This window comes from Dromiciops gliroides, chromosome 1 (assembly GCF_019393635.1).
Source record: "Dromiciops gliroides isolate mDroGli1 chromosome 1, mDroGli1.pri, whole genome shotgun sequence".
Classification (NCBI taxonomy): domain Eukaryota; kingdom Metazoa; phylum Chordata; class Mammalia; order Microbiotheria; family Microbiotheriidae; genus Dromiciops; species Dromiciops gliroides.
The window spans coordinates 493,068,301-493,087,435 of NC_057861.1; the positions used below are offsets into that span (position 1 = coordinate 493,068,301).

At 38.2% G+C, this 19,135-nt stretch overlaps 2 protein-coding genes across 2 annotated transcripts in view; both read left to right on the forward strand.

The window, feature by feature from the left end:
- LOC122735681 (contactin-associated protein-like 4) overlaps positions 1 to 19,135 on the forward strand; it is a 583,309-nt gene that overhangs the window by 397,617 nt on the left and 166,557 nt on the right. Inside the window, 1 exon segment of the mRNA XM_043977415.1 lies at positions 18,151 to 18,300. Within this exon segment, the coding sequence (XP_043833350.1) occupies positions 18,151 to 18,300 (150 nt within the window).
- On the forward strand, positions 14,551 to 14,901 carry LOC122735680 (myosin light polypeptide 6-like). Its single transcript, XM_043977414.1, has one exon. It carries the CDS (start codon positions 14,551 to 14,553, stop codon positions 14,899 to 14,901), a length of 351 nt encoding a protein of 116 aa, XP_043833349.1.

Consider the following 19,135-nt stretch of genomic DNA (forward strand, 5'->3'; position numbering starts at 1 on the left):
TATGGAGTTCCTTCTGGAATTTTTTGTACTCACAAGATCAGGAAGTGACATCAGCAGCCTGAGCCTTATATCCTTTGAGCTAATCACGTCTCAAATTTGCCTTCACTACCTTTTAAGGAAAAAGTAGACTAATTTAAATGAAGGAGGGGGAAAGACTATTGCTTCCTATTGCACTATATCCATTGGTGGTAAGGTCCACAAAATCATCTAGAGCAGGGTTTTTAAACTTTTTCCACTTGCAACCCCTTTTTACCCAAGAAATTTTTATGTAACCCCAGGTATATAAGTATATAAAATAGATATACATAACCTTTTACTATTGCCAAATTTTTCGTGACCCCACATTTAGTTATGCGATCCCACATGGGGTCATGACCAACAGTTTAAGAAGCTTTATTATAGAGTACAGGTTTTAAACTCATGATTTCCAAACTCCCAAATGTGGCTTGAATAAGATTAAAATGTAATTGGGAGGGGGCAGCTAGGTGGTGCAGTGGAAAAAATACCAGCCCTGGATTCAGGAAGACATGAGTTCAAATTTGACCTTAGACACTTGACACTTACTAGCTGTCTGACCCTGGGCAAATCACTTAACCCTCATTGCCACCCCCCCCCCCACAAAAAGACAAAAGCCTTCTAGTAAAATATAATTGGGAAATATTTAACAAAATAAATAAAAACATTATACAATATATATATATATATATAATATTAATTAGTGGTTTTCAAAGTCAGTATGTAGGAAAAAGGATGTTTATATTTGAGTCTGATACTACTATTCATGAGGACATTACCTCTTAAATTACTTTAGGGATAATACTGGTCAACCCTGACCTCTGGTATTCAAGAAGATTCATAGAGGCAGCACTAAAGAAAAGAAAAACTGAAACAGAACCATAACAAAAACAAAACTAACAAAATAGCTCCTCAGAAGTGTGACTAAATATGAAAGGAATGTGTCTAGGTCTAAATGATGAGGTCCATGTGGTGGGTGATGCTAAATCATTGCATTCCCTGTGGGTCTCTCAATGTCAAACAGTTTCCACAAACAGAACCAGCAAGAGGAAGAGCAAAGATGATGGCACATACTGAACGGTCACTGATCCTTATCACAAGTCAGGGTAGAACTGTTTTGTACCCCCACCCATTTACTGTTCCCTGCATCAGTCAGAATCTTTTTTCAGGGAGCCCCATGGCCGGAAGGCTACAAAAAATTTGCTTCATTAGAGGCCCCTGAGGAACTTCCCTCTTTTTCTGTGGGGACTAGATAGATACTTTCATGTTCTCCTTGTTGTCAGAAAGCAAGCTACCTCCCAACAATGATGCCCTTTTGTTGTTCAGGTCCTTCTTAGAAAATTGCATTAATCACTTGGTATTGCACTGGCAGTAAATAGGAAGCATTAGGCTATAGTTGGCCTGGCTTTTGCCACTAAACATGCCAGTGACCACTTTTCTGTCACTAAGCTGTTATTACCTCTGGGACCTGTTTGGGACAAACTGCCTCAGTTTATCCAAATAACTCGAGGAGACCACCAAGGCAAGCAGAGACAGATTTATTACATCCTCATGAGGATGGGCAAAACCCAATTACACATTGAAGTCTTGCAAAGATATGCCCAATCCTCTAGGTTTTTATAGTAATCTTGAAAAAGACTGTCCCCACGTACACCTAGGGTGGATGAGCTCACAATCTAACATCCAATCCTGTCTCACCCAAGATGAGTACCCAGCTCGTGATCCATGTATGGAGACATGTCCAAGAACAAAGGGGAGAAGGGGAAGGGGTACAAGTCTGAGGAATGTCAAAGAAAGAGGGAGGCAGAAATCACTCCCTTATCTGCCATGACAGGGATTGGGATTCTGACATGTGAGAGGGGAGTTTTTTATTACAGGCCATAAACTAAGGTGTAGCTGGCATGTGGGAACTAAGCAGAAGTAAAGTAAATAGTGCTAATTGGTAGAACTGTGACAAGTAATAAAACTTACTGGGGGACTGGATATCTCCCAGACCCCATCCCCAAAGTTTACAGAACTGTCCCAAGTCCATTATCTCAACAATAAAACTTAAAGGAGACAGTGAAAATTTGACAAGCAATTAACTTTTAGGCAAAGAAAGAGGCTAGTTATTCTGGGGGGGCTAGGTATCTTTCAGACTCCATCCTCAGAGTTTAATCTGACTCAAATCCATAATTGTCCCACACAGACCTATTCCTTTTTTGCTGCTATCTCTTCTGCTGCTAGGCCCAGCTGTAGTATTCACTTCTGTTGGGGGACACATGTTTACATTTGCTGTCTCCTGACCTCTGCCATTGAAACCTGGATCTGGGCTTGGGGCTCACAGGCTGTTACGGGTCCCGTGTCTGCCTTCTGCCCACTCTGCCAATGTCAACTCTTACCTCTCTGTGCTAGAGCAGGACAGATACCATTACTGGGGCCTCATTTTATCCCCCTTTACCCAGTTCTGATTGCACCACACACCTCTCCCTGATGGTTAGAGAGTGAGCATTGCCCCACCCTATGCCAAGACCTGATTCTGTCCCTTCCTCCCCTCCCCTCCCCCCAGCCACCAGTGCAGAGCATTTTTGTGGATTTCTCCCACCATTTCCTTCCTGTGCTCTGCAAGATTCAGAGAGGGGTGGGGGGGGGCGGGGTTAGGCTGGGGATTGATGGTGTATTCTCATTATTGGGACCTGGCTCTACCTTCCTATGCTGGGGCCAGTGACTAAAGGCTAAAATGTCATTGTCTCTGGCCAGTGTACTATAGTTGATAAGGTGAAGAACTTGATGTGGGATAGAATTTTGGGGTCAAATTGATTGTGAGTAGTCCCAAAAGAATTACAAGACTCAGTGACTCAGTTTACCAAGTTTTATTGCAATACTGTGGGTGACCACAGGGAGAGAATATTGGAAAGGTATCTCTCAAATAAGGAAAGGAAAGACAATTATATTTATAGTATAGATAAATTGATTATCAGTCTCATTATAATAATCTCCACCTTGGGGAGGTACAGGGGAGGGCCTGTCCTTCTCATTATAATATTCTCCACCTAGGGGTGTTACAAGGGAGGGCTTATCCTAATTTGGAGTTCCTGGGGATCCTAAGCCAACCCCCTAGGCGGGTACCTTTTTCTGTGGAGGTGTGTTCGAGGATTTACAAGTCATAAAGTGAATCTGGGGACAAATTTGGCCTTTTCTGCGCATGTCTCTTTCTGAGTCCCATGGCTAGTTTCAAAATATAATCATTTTTCATTAGAATTTCTGTAGGTTGTCTTTTTCCTTTATTATTATTTTGACCTGACCCGTTCTGGTCCATTATGGATGTTGATCACTATGGGTATGAGAACCTAACATAAGTTATACATTAACTGGGATCTGACTCCCTTTTAGAGCTAATAATTGTACTAGAACTTGGGTCTTATAATTTTCTATTAACCCCTTTTTGCCTCCTACATCAAACTGAAGCCTGTTCATGGAACTACACAGGATTCTGGCTGATCATGCCAAGTAGTGATTTCTTTTCCTGTCAGGGATCATGTTCATCTTGCAGAAAAATCTCCCTGATGCCTAATGACTCAAACTGAAGGATCTAGGAGACAAGAAATCTCAAACTCTCAAAACTTCTTCCAAGTCTACCAATACTGGAATGTCTAGTTCAGTTCAGCCACCTGTGCTGTGTGCTTCCTCAAGCTACCTCTCTGATGGCTGGCTAATTGGTTTATGTAATCCTAAAGACTGAAAAATGCCTTTTCATCTATACTGATCATTACCAATAATTCATTCAAATCCAAAGGCTCTTTCCCTTTTCATACACAAATATGACTCCTTTAAAGGAGGGAAAGGTCTTCTTTTAGTAAGTTTCTCCTAAGGCAATTGGATAATAATGCCATTAGCAACACAAAGACATCTAGCTCAGTAAGGCCAGCGACTGACTTACTGGAATTCTTCATGAATTTGTCCTTTTCTTATAAGGGGATGATCTCTTTCAATCCCTTAAAATTCAGTCCCTCCTAGCTGCTTTGATGCTAAACTGAGCTCTGAGGAAATCTCCTAATAGAATGTGAAGGAATCTCAAATTAATACCCTTGAAGGTCCAGCTGATAGTCTTAAAAAGATATTTTGCAGCAATTATCTTCAAGATAAAGTTCTTAAGGCCACCAAGTAAACTCACATTAATCTTTCATTGTTAAGTGACCATACTTTACTCTCTAGTATCCCAAGGTGTTAGGGGGCACTTCATGGTGCTCCATAACTAAACTCCTTATCTAAAAACAATATAAGTAGTAGGAAGGTCTTCTTTACTGCCCACTACCCACTTTGATGGAATTACTCTATTCCAGTCCTACCAGACTATACCAATTGTAGTGGACTGTCTCAGGCCAGTCTCCTGATAGTTTATGTTTGATATTGAAAAAGAATAAGACACTTATAGGTAATTTATCCGTTAAATAAAGGAGGTTTAGTTAGCCAAAGCAGGGGAAAAAAAAAAGATTTGCATTGTGGACCCTCCAAAGTAGATTTAGCTGAATAAATTCCATAGTCTATTGTTTTGCAGGAATGAAACATCAAAGAGAAAGCCTGGAGCACCTCATAGATTTTTTTTTTTTGTATTTAGGAGAACAAGAAGTGATTAATCCCCTGAGTTAATCAAGTCTCTAGGATTCTTTAACTTTTAGGGAAAAATAGTTTAAACTTGCTTGGGTGGAGAGGTTAAAGGTACCTCAGGACACCAGGGCTCTTTGGAGATACAATGCCTTGATCCAAATGAGGGACTCTTATGGTAGGAATTTTCTAGAACCTTATCTGGCCAGTGGAGATCACACACACACACACACACACACACACACACACACACACACACACACTCACTATATATCTCTATATCTATATCTATCTATCTTTATATATTTGGGCACTTGAAGAAGATGGGGAGGAGATGGCTTAGAGACATCTTTTCTCCTTCAATGGAAGGTTGACAAAAGCATTTACAGAAGATAGATGGGGTGACCACCTGACAATTGAAAGTTCCCTTTTTTGGGGTGTGTGTGGCGGGGAAGATTCCTCAGTCAGTGGGAATTTTCTTTTGGAGAGATAGTTCTGACCTCTGGAGTTATCTCTGTCTCCTAACTCAGTATCCATGCCTAACTGACTTTTCTGCTATAGAATTCAACCTCTCCCTACTTCTTAGGTGTGTCCATCCTTATAGGTAGTTGGCCAGTTTAAACTTTAATAGTTCCTTAATTCCTCCATGTCTCAAACCTCATGTCATCTTCAAATCAAATCTTACAGCTTACTGTATAGTTTACTTTTTGTAGAATTAGACCTGAACCACAGTTAGGTTTTGTTTTTGTTTTTTCTCTCAACTTTCTCATCATAAACTACTCACTTTGTTTTTATGGAATTAGCAGGCAGGAAGAGACTTGTTATTGATGTGGGAGTTTTCCTTGCGTCAGCTATCTATGTGTAGTCAGAAAATCAACTCATCAAGATTTTTTTTTTTTTTTTAAGAATAGTGCCATGGGGGAAATGGTTTGGTTGGGGTAGAGGTCCTTAGGAATTCCTCTTGAAAGAAATACACCCTCTAGCACACAAATCCAATTAGAATAAAATAATATTTTATTTGGGCACTAGAGAAAGGAAACCTTGAGACAAGTCTCAAGGGAAGGTAGATCCAGAGACATTCTCTGATATCTATCTCCTCAAGCAGGAGAAAGGCAAATACTTTTATAGAGGACCAATGGTGGAGGGACCAATGGGGTGATCATCTGACTATGGGAAGTTTCTTTTGGGGGTAGGGGAAACTGAAATGAGGGGAGGTGGTCCTGACTTCTGGAGTTATCTGTCTCCTAGGAACCATTCAGGTAGCAGCCATGCCTAATAGAATTATCTTCCCAAGGGGTGGGGGAGACTGGAATGAAGGGTGGTGGTCCTGGAGTTAACTCAGTCCCAATAAGGTGCCTCTTATCTCTTTTGGTGTGTCTGTCTTTTGATCCAGCCTCTCAAGAAGGTTCCCTGGGCTCCTCCTGAGGTACCCCAGACCCATAACAATAGGAATAAGAAAAAAATATGTATGCCTTACAATTGACATAGCTTAACCTTGGAATTTTAAACAAGAAATTGAAAAGAAAAAAAAATTTAAAAATTGAAATGATCAAAATAAATGACATCAACATTGATTACAATAATTCTGTCTAGAAGTTTAACTATTGCAAATTAAGTGCCAAATCAAGGAGACCAGAAGAGCCCAGAAAGGCACTTAGTCAACAAACATCTGATTTGTCAAACAGAGATAATTGCTAAAGGCCAAAGTTAGAATATGAACTTATTTGTAAAATTTCATGAAGAACAATGATGTATGATTATGTGCAATGTAGACTCAAAAATCAAAGAGAAGAAATGGAGGGCAAAAATCCATTTAAATAAATTTTGGCAAGATAATCAACTAAACACAAAGTTATCCCAAGGGTATTTTATGAAGAAAAATAGATAGAGAACCACAAAGTAGAAAAATGAAAATATAAAAATAAGATTTAAAAAATAATTTTACAAACTGTTCTCTCTAGTAAGGACAGTGATAATACCACAGTTGTACCTCTTTGCAGTCTCAGACTAGCTTATAGAAGAGATAGAAATGGCATCAAAGAGAACAGAGATGAGAAAAGGAACCAGATTGAACCAAATATATGTTAAGATCTATGCTGGAAATAACACAGTGGAACCATATAAAAGGTGTCAAAGAAGAAGATTCCAAATCCATGGAAAAAGAAAAAAAAAGACCTTAATAAATATTGACAAAAGAAGATGAAAAGAACATTAATAATTCCTGATCTACATGCTAATTTATTCATCTAAACAAACATTTTTATGAGATCAAGCTATGCATAAATCAAGGGCCTTCTCAGGGAGAGTTTTAATAAGAAACAAGACAGCTTTCCCAAGCAATATTCAGCAATGGGCCCCATACTTACTACTTAAAATAGACTGAAAGATATAGAAAATATTTTTTTTCCATTTTGTTTATTGATTTTTGTTGATTTTAAAAATGTTTTTGATTGGGTAGGGCAATGTGCTTCATGGCTAGGACCCCATAAATTCACCAAAATAATTGAAGATTCCTCATGATTTATAGCACTAGAAATAAAGCTATCTAAGGACTTTCTGATCATAAATCTGGTGAGATGTAAAATAGGGAAATGCAAGGTTAGCAAAGGTTTTTGCTACTTTGTTGGAGGAGCTAGATCACAGAGTTCATGTCAAAAAGAGATTCCCTGTGGATGGTAAGGTTTTTTAGATTTTTCTATGTAGAAATGGCATTGTGTTGATTACAATGATTCCCAAAACACTAGAACTTACTGGAAAAAATTTCTAATCACTCAAAGAAGTTTGGCTTGTTCATCCACACAGAAACTTTTGTTTATTGCTCAGATTTCAACATGCGTATGTTGACCTCCACCCCACCTCAACCTCACACAAAAATGGCTATCCTCGATTTTACCATCACCCATAAATATACCACCTTTAATACTCAAGAATTTAAAAATACTCTTATCTGACCATTATCTACTGTTTTTTCTCCTTTTCCTCTTCCTTCCCTTACTAAACTGTACTTTTAATCTCTACTATGAGCTCTAATCCCTTTATCCCTCACTTCTCTCCCAGTCAGTCCCCTTTGCATGAGATACTCTGTCCTCTTTCCTCTCTCTTGACCCATTGGTGAACAATCCAACTTTACAATGTCCTCCTCTCTTTAGTCCCTAGACCTCTAATGATTTTGCTGATCACTCCATGTTAAGCCTGAGACTTGGGTTGCTCCTACCATTCATCTCCTTTGTGACATGCTACTGAACAAAGGTGGAGAAAATCATACAACCATTCTGGGTTACACAGTCTACACAACCTCTGTTCTCACTGCTGCCTTTACTGTTGCTAGGCAATCTTATTATAGCTGCATTTTCAACTCACTATCTTCCTTTACACATAAGCTTTTCCAAAACTTTTCATCCCCCAGCATGCTTCCCATGTCTCTCTCTGCCCCTGCCCTCAACTGAGAAACTTGCTTTATATTTTACAGAAAAACAAGAATGAGGATATTTACCATGAACTCCCTCTTCTCCCCTCTCCCTCATCTCTTATCCCTTAGATGTGTTCTGCCACTGTCTCATTACTGTTTTCACTCTTGTCTCATATGATGAAGTTGTTTTATTTCTTACCAAGGCTATCCCCTCTACTTGCTCAAGTGCTCATTCCATGCTTTCTCCTCCAACAGACAGATTGTCCCTCTCTCTCATCCTCACCTATCACTTATTTTTGGTCTCTCCCATTTTATTGACTCATTCCCTTCTGACTAAAAAAAAATCATGCCAATGTTTCCCCTATCCTTAAACAAACAAACAAAACCTTTATTCGATTCTTCTGTCTCCAATATCCATGTCTTTTTTTTTTCTTTTCATTTATGGCTAAATGCCTTAAGCCATCTAGAATAGATGTGTCTGCTTTCTCTCCTCTTATTCTTGTCTTAACCCCTTACATTCTGGCTTCTCATCTTATCATTCTTTTTTTAAAAAAAATCTTATTCTACTGAAAATTACTCTCTCTAAAGTTATCTTTTACCTGCCAAATCCAATGATTTTTTTTCAGCTCTCATTCTCTTTGACCTCTTTGTAGCCTTCTACACTCTTAATCAACTTCTCTTCCTTCATAGCCTCCTTTCTCTAGGGTTTTGGGAGTACTACTCTCTCCTGGTTCTTCTTCTACCTACCTGATCTTTCCTCCTTTGTCTCCTTTTCTGGATTCTCATCATATTGGAACCTTTAATCATAAATCTCTCATGGTATTATATCTTGAGCCCTTTTATCTTCTTTATTATTCCACTTGATTATCTCATGCACTAAATAACCCTATCTATGCTAACAATTCTTAAATCTGCTTATGCTGCCCCAACCTCTCTGCTGACCTCCACATATCTCCAATTGTCTTTCAGATATCTGGAAATGGATGCCCATTAGATATCATAAACTAAATATGGCCAAAACAGAACTTATTATACTTCCCCTTAAATACTTTTATTTATTTATTTTTATTACTGTAAAGGGCAACATTCTCCTCTCAGTCCTTCAGCCCTTCCATCTAGGGGTCATCTTCAGCTTTCATTCCCCCCCCCCAACTCCATCCAGCTCCCACAAATTCCATATCTAATCTGTTGCCAAGGCCTATGAATTTCATCTTTGTATATATTTTGAATATATGCCCTTCTCTCCTCTGACACTGCCACAACTCTGGTTCAGTTCCTTATCACCTCACACCTCAACTATTGCAATAGCCTGATGGTGGGTCTGCCTCTGAATCTCTTCTCATTCCAGTCCATCCTCCATTATTCATCAAAATGATTTTCCTAAAATATAATTCTAATCATGTCACCCCCTACTCAGTAAACACCAGTGATTCCCAATTTACTCCAGGATAAAATATGAAATCCACTGGCATTCAAGGCTTTTCATAACCTAGCTGCCCCCTCATACCTTTCCAGTCTTCTTACACCTTACTCCCCATCACTTACCCTTTGATCCAGTGACACTGGCCTTGTTTTTCTATGAACAAACTACTCTATCTCTCAGTTTTAAAAATTTACTCTAAATTTCTCCATGCCTGAAATGTTCTCCATCATTTCTACCTATTTCTTTCCTTGACTTCTTTTAGAGCCCCGTGAAAATTATATCTTCCAACTTGTCTTAATTTTGGTGCCTTTTTTCTCTTAATTATTTTCTATTTATCCTCTATATACCTTGTTTGTCCATACTTATTTACTTCTTTTCTCCCCCATTAGATAGTGAGCTTCTTAAAGGCAGGGACTTTTTTTTTTGGCCTCCTTTTGCATCCCTAGAACTTAGCACAAGTCTGACACATAATAGGCACTTAGTAAATGATTGAATGATATGGATAAGTGCCCTATTCATCAGTATATATATACCTGTGATGAACAGTATAGAAGAGCAGTTGAACAGTGTAATTTGCCTTTAGGAAAGTGAAAAGTTTTTATATAACCCAATTTATCTCATTTCCCCTAAAAGCATAAAGATATTTTTAACACTGACATTAAAAAATTGTTGCTCGAGGTATACAGCTGCCTTTGAAGATTTTGTTTTTTTTTTTTTAAATACGTATTACTCAGAAGTAAATTTGAAGTATGCATGGTGGCTATAAGAAGGCTACAACATATAATCAATGAGAAACTAAAGAACAGTAGAAGATGTCATGAAAGAATTTTGTAATAGGAAGATAAGATGGCTAATCACATGGTAAGAATGAGGAATTTTGGGGGGCAGCTAGGTGGCACAGTGGATAAGCACTAGCCCTGAAGACCTGGGTTCAAATCCGGCCTCAGACACTTGACACTTGCTATCTGTGTGACCCTGGACAAGTTACTTAACCCTCACTGCCCAGAAAAAAAAAAAAAAAGTGGGGGCAGCTAGGTGGCACAGTAGATAAAGCAGCTGCCCTTGATTCAGGAGGACCTGAGTTCAAATCCAGCTTCAGACAATTGACACTTACTAGCTGTGTGACCCTGGGCAAGTCACTTAACCCTCCTTGCCCTCCCCCCCCCAAAAAAAAAAGAAGAATGAGGGATGTCATTTGTACCACTAAAATATGCCTATCCTAACAATGGTTATCCTAACAATGTCAGCACATTGGTTGCTAGTGTCAAACATGTGGTAGGAGGACAGGCACAAAAGATCATACTATGGGAATAATAGATGGATTATGATTTGCATCAAGCAGGGAACTTAGAGACAGTTGTGATTACAGATATTTTTGAGTGAGGCTCTTATTCATTGACTACCAATTTTAGCCCCATGTTAGTTCACCTGGGGTGTTATTACCATAAATGTAGTCCTGTTAGAGAGGCTTATAAAAGAATTTTCTATAATTAAGAATAGATATGAATTGGTTTCCAGCTATTGGAGTTTCGCCTATGTGTGTGTTGTGTTAACATATACATAAGGTGTCTCTTGTCACAAAAATTTAGTTCTGCAACATAGAACTGGCTTTTCAAAGAGGCTTGTGCTACAGAAACTTTGCTGTAGATTTGTATTGATATATTCATTGCACAAAGCTAGTTTTTCTTCCTTTGGCTTTTACATTGGACATAGTACTTTGATCAATCATTTGACAAATATAGATCCTGCATATTCTCTGCTAATCAGTACAGGTTTTAAATCTCCCCTGTCTTTTCATTCTGCACAATTCTTTTTCATATTTTACAAGAATTTTTTTGCAGAGTATTTACCCAGTACCTCTTCATTTCTCTGCCCTTCCTCCTCAATATCTCAGATTTATCAGTGTATTATTTGGGCTGTCCATCTTGTTGCTTTATTTCTTACTTTATGTTTAGACCTGGTGCTGATCACATTTGTCCTCCATAATGTCTTTTACTCTTATTGCTGGTCACAATTTGTCTTCTGTTGTGCTCAATGAAGCATATTCTAATGTCCTTTGAATAATTTGTGATTTTTCTACTGGGCAGACATGCACACGTACACACTCACATATTCAACTCTTATGACCTATTTTATAGCAGGATGCACGTTGTAGTGATTTCTACTTAATGTAGGTAGCATTGCAACATTGACAGTTTCCTCTGGTAAATTGTGGCTTAAAAAATCAAGATTCATGGTGTAGTTCATAGCTACTTACACTAATTGAAAAATCTGAGTGAAAAAAAATGCAGGGAGAGGGAGAGGGAGAGGGGGAGAGAGAAAGAGGAGGGAGACACACACACACACACACACACACACACACAGAGATACACAGAGAGACAGAGAAAAAGAAAAAGGTAGAGAGAGAGAGCAGGAGAAGGAAGTGGGACCAGTAGATGACAGAAAGATTTGACTTAGTGTAATAAGAAAGGATTTAACTATAAAAATACCTTTTAACCAAATCGCAGACCTGTAAGAAGCTATCTCTTCTCTTCAGAGACCACTAAACTAGCCTCTTTTTTAAAACCCTAAAAAAAAAGGAAACTGCATGATGTTTTTACATAGTTATTATGGAGTTATTGTCAGAAAATTCTTGGTTTGTGGAAGTAACTTAAAGAAAGGAATCATGACATCATGGTGAATATGTAATACTCCAACTCAGGAAAAAAAATGGGTTAAGATCCTATCTCTGGGGGGCAGTTAGGTGGCACAGTGGACAAAGCAGCTGCCCTGGATTCAGGAGGACCTGAGTTCAAATCCAGCTTCAGACACTTGACACTTACTACCTGTGTGACCTTGGGCAAGTCATTTAACCCTCATTGCCCCTCCAAAAAAAAAAAAAGATCATATCTCTGATACTTATTAGCTCTGTGACCATGCGCAAGTCTCTTGACTTCTCAAAGAATCTAGGAGCTCTCAAAGACTAAATAGGAGATAGGTAGTGAGCTCTGTCAGTAGCTACAACTCCCACACTAACAAAATCAGGAGTTATTGAAATAGCTCATTGAAATTATCCATGTGTTAATTTGCATCTCTCCTTCACTACTTTTCACAAATCAAAACAATGTTAGAACTTTGAAAAAAATATCTTTGTTGATGAACATTTCAGAATTCTAGATTGGGATTTGTTTTGTATTGAACATGTCTACAACATCAAAGAGTTTTAAAAATATAAATGAATTATAAATATAGTCTTGATGAAAGGTGAAGTTGGGGAATAGCATAATTTTAATTTAATGACTGGAAAAAATGAAAGTTAAAGATTGGATCAGAGGGTTTTTGACATTTCATTTCTAATGGGGTATCTCTTTACTCTTCTGATATTTGATCTTTGAGTCTATTGTACTGAGTGTTCACTCTTTTTTTTTTAAACTCTGGTAAGAAAATATTCAAGAGAATGATTTGATCTATTAATTCAACAAATACTTATTGAGTATTGACTCTGTCCAAGTCATTTGTGTCATATGTCCCAGGTATACATATTGATGAATAAATTCAAGGGATTGTAAGGGCAAAATTTTAATTGGGGGGAGTGTTAGGTGGCTCGCCATAATATTGGGGTAAGGAAGGAGATTAACAGCCTCTTTAAAAAAAAAAACAAAAACAGGGTTTATTAACAGGAATGAATTTAAAACACAAGTAAGATTAGTAGAACTAGGGACAAGGGAAAAATGGAATAGGGGAAGGAAAACAAGATGACCTGGAATCACACCAACTGGACTTAGCTGTTCCCAAAGAGTAAAACAGCTGCACCCCATCTCTATCCCTCTCACATGCCACAATGGAGAATCTCTCACCTTCTCCTTCCCAACAAACCCCCTCTCTCACTGGAAACAGGAGGTTCACACAGCCACAGACCTAAGCTAATTGGCTGGTAGCCCTGACTGACAGAATTAACAAGTGGCTCTACAACTGCCAGCCCTGCTTTAGCTTCTGGATGCTGGAGGTCACCTGACTGCCCTCACTGAGCTTCTAATCATGGTGGGTGGAGCACTGTGCAGGCATGGAGGCAGTCCCTGAGGCTAGCTGGGGCAGACGCCTGGGCTTCTAACTTTAGCAAAAGATGGGGTCAGAGAAACTTCAAATCACAATGAATTCTTTACAGGGTTATTTATCTTAAATGCATGTCATAATTTGAGCAAGATATATTCTTCATCCCATTGGTCTTTCCTATGTGGATATTCAGACTAAACTCTGTAGTGAATATAGATTTCTTTCAGAAGGCTCTATTATGTTCTGGGGCTCAATGCAATCACTAGAACCCTATCAAGAACAAGCAGAACCTGACAATCAACAGAGAATCTCTCCTTGGATTCTGTATTGTATTTCCTCTTTCACAACAATGAACATCTTTGACTAGATCTCTCTCTCTCTCTTCTATTCTTGAGACTGCTAAGTGGCTCAGTGTAGAGTACTGGACCTGGAGTCAGTACAACTTGAATTCCTATCTGGCTCCAAGCACCTATTAGATGTATGATCCTGGGCAAGTCACATAACTTCTGTTAGTTTCAATTTCTTCAACTATAAAATAGGGATATCTCACAGGATTGTTGTGAGGATTAAATGAAATGATATGTATAAAGCACTTATCAAAATGCCTGTAACATAGTAGGCACTTAATTTTTTTTTTCTTTTCTTTTTTCTTTTTCCCCTGACTTTTATGAACAGAAGTTTATTGAGCAGGATTATTTCTACTGTTCCATCTTTTAAGGAATCTTGAATGATTTTGATGTATAGGTGATAGTTGCCTTATTGGAAAAAAGCCATTGAGGCAGATCTTTGATTGACAGAATTAAACACACACACAAAATGCAATAAGCCAGCTAGTTACCTTTCCCCAAATATCTTCAAGAATGCCTTGTGTTTCCATGTAAATTAGCATTATGAATATTTTATATAGACTTTGTTTAGATGGAAAGGTGGGGATAGAGCCATTACATACAGCAGCAGAGGAAGCATCAGAGACTGAGCTGCACAGACAAGATGTGTGACTTCACAGGGGACTGCTGAGTTTGAGGCCTTCCAGCTGTTTGACTGCATGGGGGATGGAAAGATCTTATACAGCTAGTGTGGTGATGTAATGCGGGCCCTGGACCAGAACCCCACCAATGCTGAGGTGCTCAAGGTCTTAGGGAATCCCAAGAGTGATGAGATAAATATGAAGGTGCTGGACTTTGAACACTTTCTGCCAATGCTGCAGACCGTAGCAAAGAATAAGGCCCAGGGCACATATGAAGACTACGTAGAGGGGCTTTGGGTGTTTGATAAGGAAATGAATGGCACAGTTGTGGGGGCTAAAATACCGCAGGTCCTCATAACTCTGGGTGAGAAAATGACAGAGGAAGAAATGGAAGTCTTAGTGGCAGGGCATGAGGACAGCAATGGTTGTATCAACTATGAAGAGCTAGTCCGGATGGTCCTGAATGGCTGAGAACAACAGTCCCTTTCCACAAAGAATCCCCTAACTTTCTCAGTGTGAAAATGATCCTCTTGCCCCTGAAGCAACTAACTACCTTGTTAGGGTTACCAACATCCTTCCTTTCAACCCCCACCACATGTTGTCTTTGGTCTACCTGCTCTCTGTTTTCACCAAATAAACTTGCTAACTGCTCCTAAAAAATAAAAAAAAAGTAGGCATATAGTTTGAGAAGTGGTATTTCCTAAACCACCTTTTCCAGGATTAATAAATGACATAATGGATGATGGAAATGAGTAAAGGTGGACTGAGATTCAGATTTCCAGGCTTTACCAGTTTATTAACAGAGCATGGAAATTTGTTTAAAAAGTGGGTCCATTTGCTACCTCTGTTGAGAGGAAAAGTCTTTTGGCTTTTACACTGATTAATGAGACAAGACTCAGGACAAAGGGAATTCGAAGGAGTTTATTACAAATATTTCAAGGTAGCAACACACCGATAGGCTGATCATGGGAGACCAGCTATGGCTTCAAGGTAGGGCCAGTTTTTTATTGATAGCTACCTTAATGTTATAAAGACAATTCAGAAATGTCAAAGTTAGAAAAAGAGGTTGAGCCCTTGAATTTCAGTTCCTTCACAAGATTGTAAGTACACAACAATTTCCAGGTACATACAGGTATGAAGATGACTTGCCTACTTCACAAATATCAGAGAATCAGGTAATGCTTTCCCACAACACTGATTAATAAGCAGCTCTCAGGACAGTGGTTCACTGAGTCAGTATAACTTTCAATACTATGTGCCAATGACCACGAGAAAGAAGAATAGCTTAATTTTATAAAATAACAGGGCAAAACCTTGAGCACTATAAGTGTGGCTTTTTTTCTGACTGGCCTGACATTACATCATGACAATCTCTATGGGTAAATATAGTAATAGGGGCAAAAGTTCTCTATTGCTTCATTCTCTATAATGGATGCTGGTACACAAATTAAAATCATTTTGTTGTGGGACTTTTGCAACTATTTATCATGAATATTGCAATAGGACATAACCAGATGGCTCAGGAAATGTTTTTTTGTTGTTGTCTTATTGCATACAATAAAACCAACTCCACCATCTCCTTTCTTTGCCTCTTTATCAAGTACATTATGAGTCATCAGTATTTCTTCTGGTTTTGTTTATAGAGAGAAGGCCAAGTTATATTTACTTTAGCTTTTTGAGTATTATTTTCACTTGGTGCTCACTGGAGAAAGGGTTCACATTTAAAGAACCAACAACCAAAAGTGTATTGACAGTATACAATTTTTGTGATTCATGGCAACTTCTGTTCCCCTTGTTACCACATTTACCATCACTGAAGAAGCTTAAGTGGGCTGTCCAGAACTGAGGACCACTTTATATTTCTATAAAGACATAGTATTATTTCCTTGCTAAGAAGGATGTTTTTGAATCTCAAAGTTGGGGGGAACTAATCATAGCATTCACTTTGACAACCTTTGACATAGTCTTGCTCTTCCCTAGATTGTTCTAAACTAGGCTAGAATGTGACCAAAACACAGGTTTTTTGTTGCTGTTGTTCAGTTCTGTACGACTCTTTGTGACTCTATGGACCACAACCTGCCAATAATGTCCATGGCGGTTTCTGGATAAAGATACTAGAATGGTTTGCCCTTTCCTTCTCCAATACATTAAAGTAAACAGGAATAAGTGACTTGCCCAGAGTCACACAATTAATAAGCATCTGAGGTCAGATTTGAACTCAGGTTTTCCTGACACTGAGTCCATCTTACTATCCACTGAACCACCTAGCTGTTTCCTATCATGCTACTGTTTTGTTTAGTCATTTTAGTCCTCTCCTACTCTTAATGACCCCATTTGGGCTTTCCTTGATGAAGATACTGAAGGGGTTTGCCATTTACTTCTTCAACTCATTTTGTAAATGAAGAAACTGAGGCAAAGAGGGTTAAGTGACTTAACCTCACATAGCTAGTAAGAGTCTGAGACTAGAATTGAACGCAGGTGTTCCTGACTCCAGACCTGGCACTCTATCCACTGTCACACCTCATGGCCCTTCATTCTACTAAAATTATCTTTAAATGATCTTGCTTTTACATGGTATATTTCTCAAGTAGAATGTAAATTCCTTGAAGGTAGTGTTAAGGGTTAAAATTCTAGCTAAACTGTCTAAAATATCTAATGAGTGGTTGCCAATAAATTATAAGCTTTAGCAAGAGTTAGACTTTTAAGCATTTATTAAGGAGAATAAGAATTTGATAAAGAGAGAGAAAGGCCTAGATTCCTATCTATTAAAGGGAGAGCACATTTCTAGCTCCGCTCTCCACCAGAGTCCAAAGGAAAGAGCGTGAGACCGAGCGCCAGTCTCTTCCTTCCTCCTCCCACTCACTGGCGTCACTTCCTGATGCCAAAGAAAAGACTCCTGGTCTTGCCCTCAAAGACCTTCACTTCATGGGCAGAACTCTTCTACAGTAAGTCTCCAGCAGGTGGCGTCATTCCAATTGTTACAGTAGGGATGCTTATTCATTCATCCATCCATTCTTTCATTCCTTTATTATTGTTAGTTCATTTGCTTCTTTAGTAGCCCCAGCACCTAGCAGAGAGTCTTGCATAAAGGAGACACAAAATCAGTGTTTGTTGAATTGAAATAAATTGAATTCATATTTATCCACTTCTGTTTCGAGGGTGCCAATGGATTGCTAAAATAAAAGTTGAGTGATGATAACCTCAAAGGTCAACTTTTGGGAAAAAGTGTAATCATCTAACAATTTTATAAGCAATGATCACATAAATTTAAAAAGAGAGTAATTATTGTATTTGCTAAACCCTGGGATTTTAATATATCCTAATACTATACATTAGATTGGCAATTGTTGCCTTCCCTCTAATAGGACATTCTTTAGAAATTCTGATAGTAAATTTTTATTTACTAGATAAGTATATTATAGATATCCAGAATTGTTTGGGTTTGTTCAGTTTGTGGTTTTTTTTTTTTTTTCCTCCTCTACTGAGGGCTGACAAATGGAAGAAAGTAATGTTCTCCATTTTCACACAGAATGCTATGATTTCCCACTTGGCTCAGTTTCTCTCTTTCAATCTGAATCCTATCCTCCCACTCCCTTCTCTGGATGTTAATGCTGTACTTATCTGAGATACTGAGTGAAGGGAATCACATTGTTTTGAAGGACTTATTGTGATTCATAGTTTATAAACATTTCTTTGTAACTGATTTCATTTTTCTCCTAGGAGTTGAATTAAATAATGGACAATGGCATTCCATTTCCTTATCTGCTAAAAGAAATCACCTGAGTATAATGATAGATAATGATGTGACTTCAGTTCTGCATTTTGTGCTGCCAATGCAGATTTATTCAGGAGACATCTATTATTTTGGAGGTGAGTAAAATGGCCAGAATATATGGGAAATTGAACAATGTCTCATCTTTACAACATTTTGAGATAATCATTTAAATGGATTCTACTAATGAAAAAATGTTCATTTTTTTTCCTGTGCACATAATAACCCCCTTTGCAATTAACAGAAATATTGAGATGACAAAGATAACAGAATGTAGCCTAAACTGTATGTCTACCAGATGGCCTTATTCAAATTCACTTTATATTTAGCAAGATTAAATTTTTGTGGTCCATACTCTGTCATTTTTTCATAACTCTAATAATATATTTTATGATAGTAAAGGGTCTTAATTTTTTTTCTGATCTTATGTGCTAACCTTAGTACAGCAAAAGGGTGTTTTTTTTAATGATATCTCTAAAATCTCTAGAGTGTTCTTACTAGTTTCTCACTTTCTAACTTCGAAGAAAAGTACCATACCCAGCAGACCAATAGTTTAAGTTAACTGGATATTTCAACTTACAGGGATTAGAGGGTTGTCAAGACAAGCCATCAGCCTCTAATACTCTACCAGGTGTTTTGGACACCAATAAAGTAAGCAATGTGCTGTTCAGAGAGTTTTTCAGAGAAACTGACTAGTGTAAGGTATAATTGTCTGAAAAAAGGAATCTTTTGGACAGTAAATAATTATTGAATTTCAAGGGAATTAAAATGGGAAGTTGTTTCTTGCCCTAAATGTAAAATTATAAAACTTATAAAAAGGAAGAAAATCAATTTACTAATGGTTGGGGGTAAGGGTACAGGGGTGAGTGGGTGGGAAGTGCTTCTTTTTACTCCCTTTCTTTTGTTCTTTGACTATCTTCCCCCCACCAGATA